At 50.3% G+C, this 1,061-nt stretch overlaps 1 protein-coding gene across 2 annotated transcripts in view; it reads right to left on the bottom strand.

Moving 5' to 3' along the window:
- OTUD7B (OTU deubiquitinase 7B) overlaps positions 1-1,061 on the bottom strand; it is a 67,766-nt gene that overhangs the window by 4,142 nt on the left and 62,563 nt on the right. For both annotated transcript variants that reach the window (XM_023724518.1, XM_023724519.1), the window contains one exon: positions 205-319. In XM_023724518.1, the coding sequence (XP_023580286.1) occupies positions 205-319 (115 nt within the window). The remainder of the gene's footprint in view (positions 1-204; positions 320-1,061) is intronic.

Genomic DNA, 1,061 nt, shown 5'->3' with positions numbered 1-1,061 from the left:
ACCCTGCATGCGCCCCATCTCACCCAAAGAAAACGGAGCTGGTCTACGGCCATGGCACCCTGCATGCACCCCATCTCATCCAAAGAAAATGGAGCTAGGATGCAACTGCCTTCCCCCTGAGCTGGGGAGAATCCCTGGGAGACAGAGGCTGTATGTGGACGCAATCCCAGCTACAGAGTAAATGAAAAGGCTCAGCCGCCTCACCTGGCCAATCGGACATTGTCGCTGTCATCTCTGCCCCACTCCCAGCCCTTGCCTGGGTCCACAGCAAAGTGCAGGGGCAGCAGCTTCTGCTCTGAATCTGTCAGGGGGATCACAGCTGGGGAGGAAAACACGTCATCAGGGAGTCTCCTCAAGAAGAGGGGAAGCCACTGAACACAGACGGACTTCACTACCAAAGGGCCAAGTTCCTACCCTGCGTCTCAAACTGCAGTCACATCTCAGACCTTCCATCTGGATCACTCCTGGCATTGAAACCCATCAGGTCGGTTCCTCCTACACCCAGCATACAATTCCCACCACTGATCTCCACGGCTCCCCACCAGCCAACTAACCCTCAGGGATGCTCTTGCTGATTATAACGTGTATTCAGGGAATTCAACTCATCATTAAGTCGAATACAGCGAAGCATCACGGGAAGTTCCTATCACCCTAATACATGAGCCCTTCACTCCGGAAGAGGGAGGAGTGAACACAGGCAACCAGGTTTTCCCTCCAAACATTTTTTTTTAAACTCTAAAACCCTGGCATAAAGCTAGGGATACGGACTGTGTACAGGAAGAGGGTCATCAACATCACTGACTGCATGTGGAAACCGCTGAACTGGTCAATGTTTTGTCGTGTGCGTTTTTAAGCACAAAAAAAACAAAACAAAACAACCCTGGTGGATCTGACAGCTTAGTAACACACTATCAACATGCACTCTCTGGGCTTGCATGTCACTTAATTCTTTCCTCCTGTATTAGCTCTCATTTCAATTTTTCCAGTGAAAATAAAGCAGAGCAACCAACATGGGACACACAGACACTGACTCAGCACCTTGTCCCCTGGTGTTCTCCTTC

The sequence above is a fragment of the Trichechus manatus genome, unplaced genomic scaffold (assembly GCF_000243295.1).
Source record: "Trichechus manatus latirostris isolate Lorelei unplaced genomic scaffold, TriManLat1.0 scaffold00250, whole genome shotgun sequence".
In the NCBI taxonomy this organism is placed as follows: domain Eukaryota; kingdom Metazoa; phylum Chordata; class Mammalia; order Sirenia; family Trichechidae; genus Trichechus; species Trichechus manatus.
Note: the sequence above shows the minus strand (reverse complement) of the source record. Positions and strands in the feature narration are given on the sequence as shown.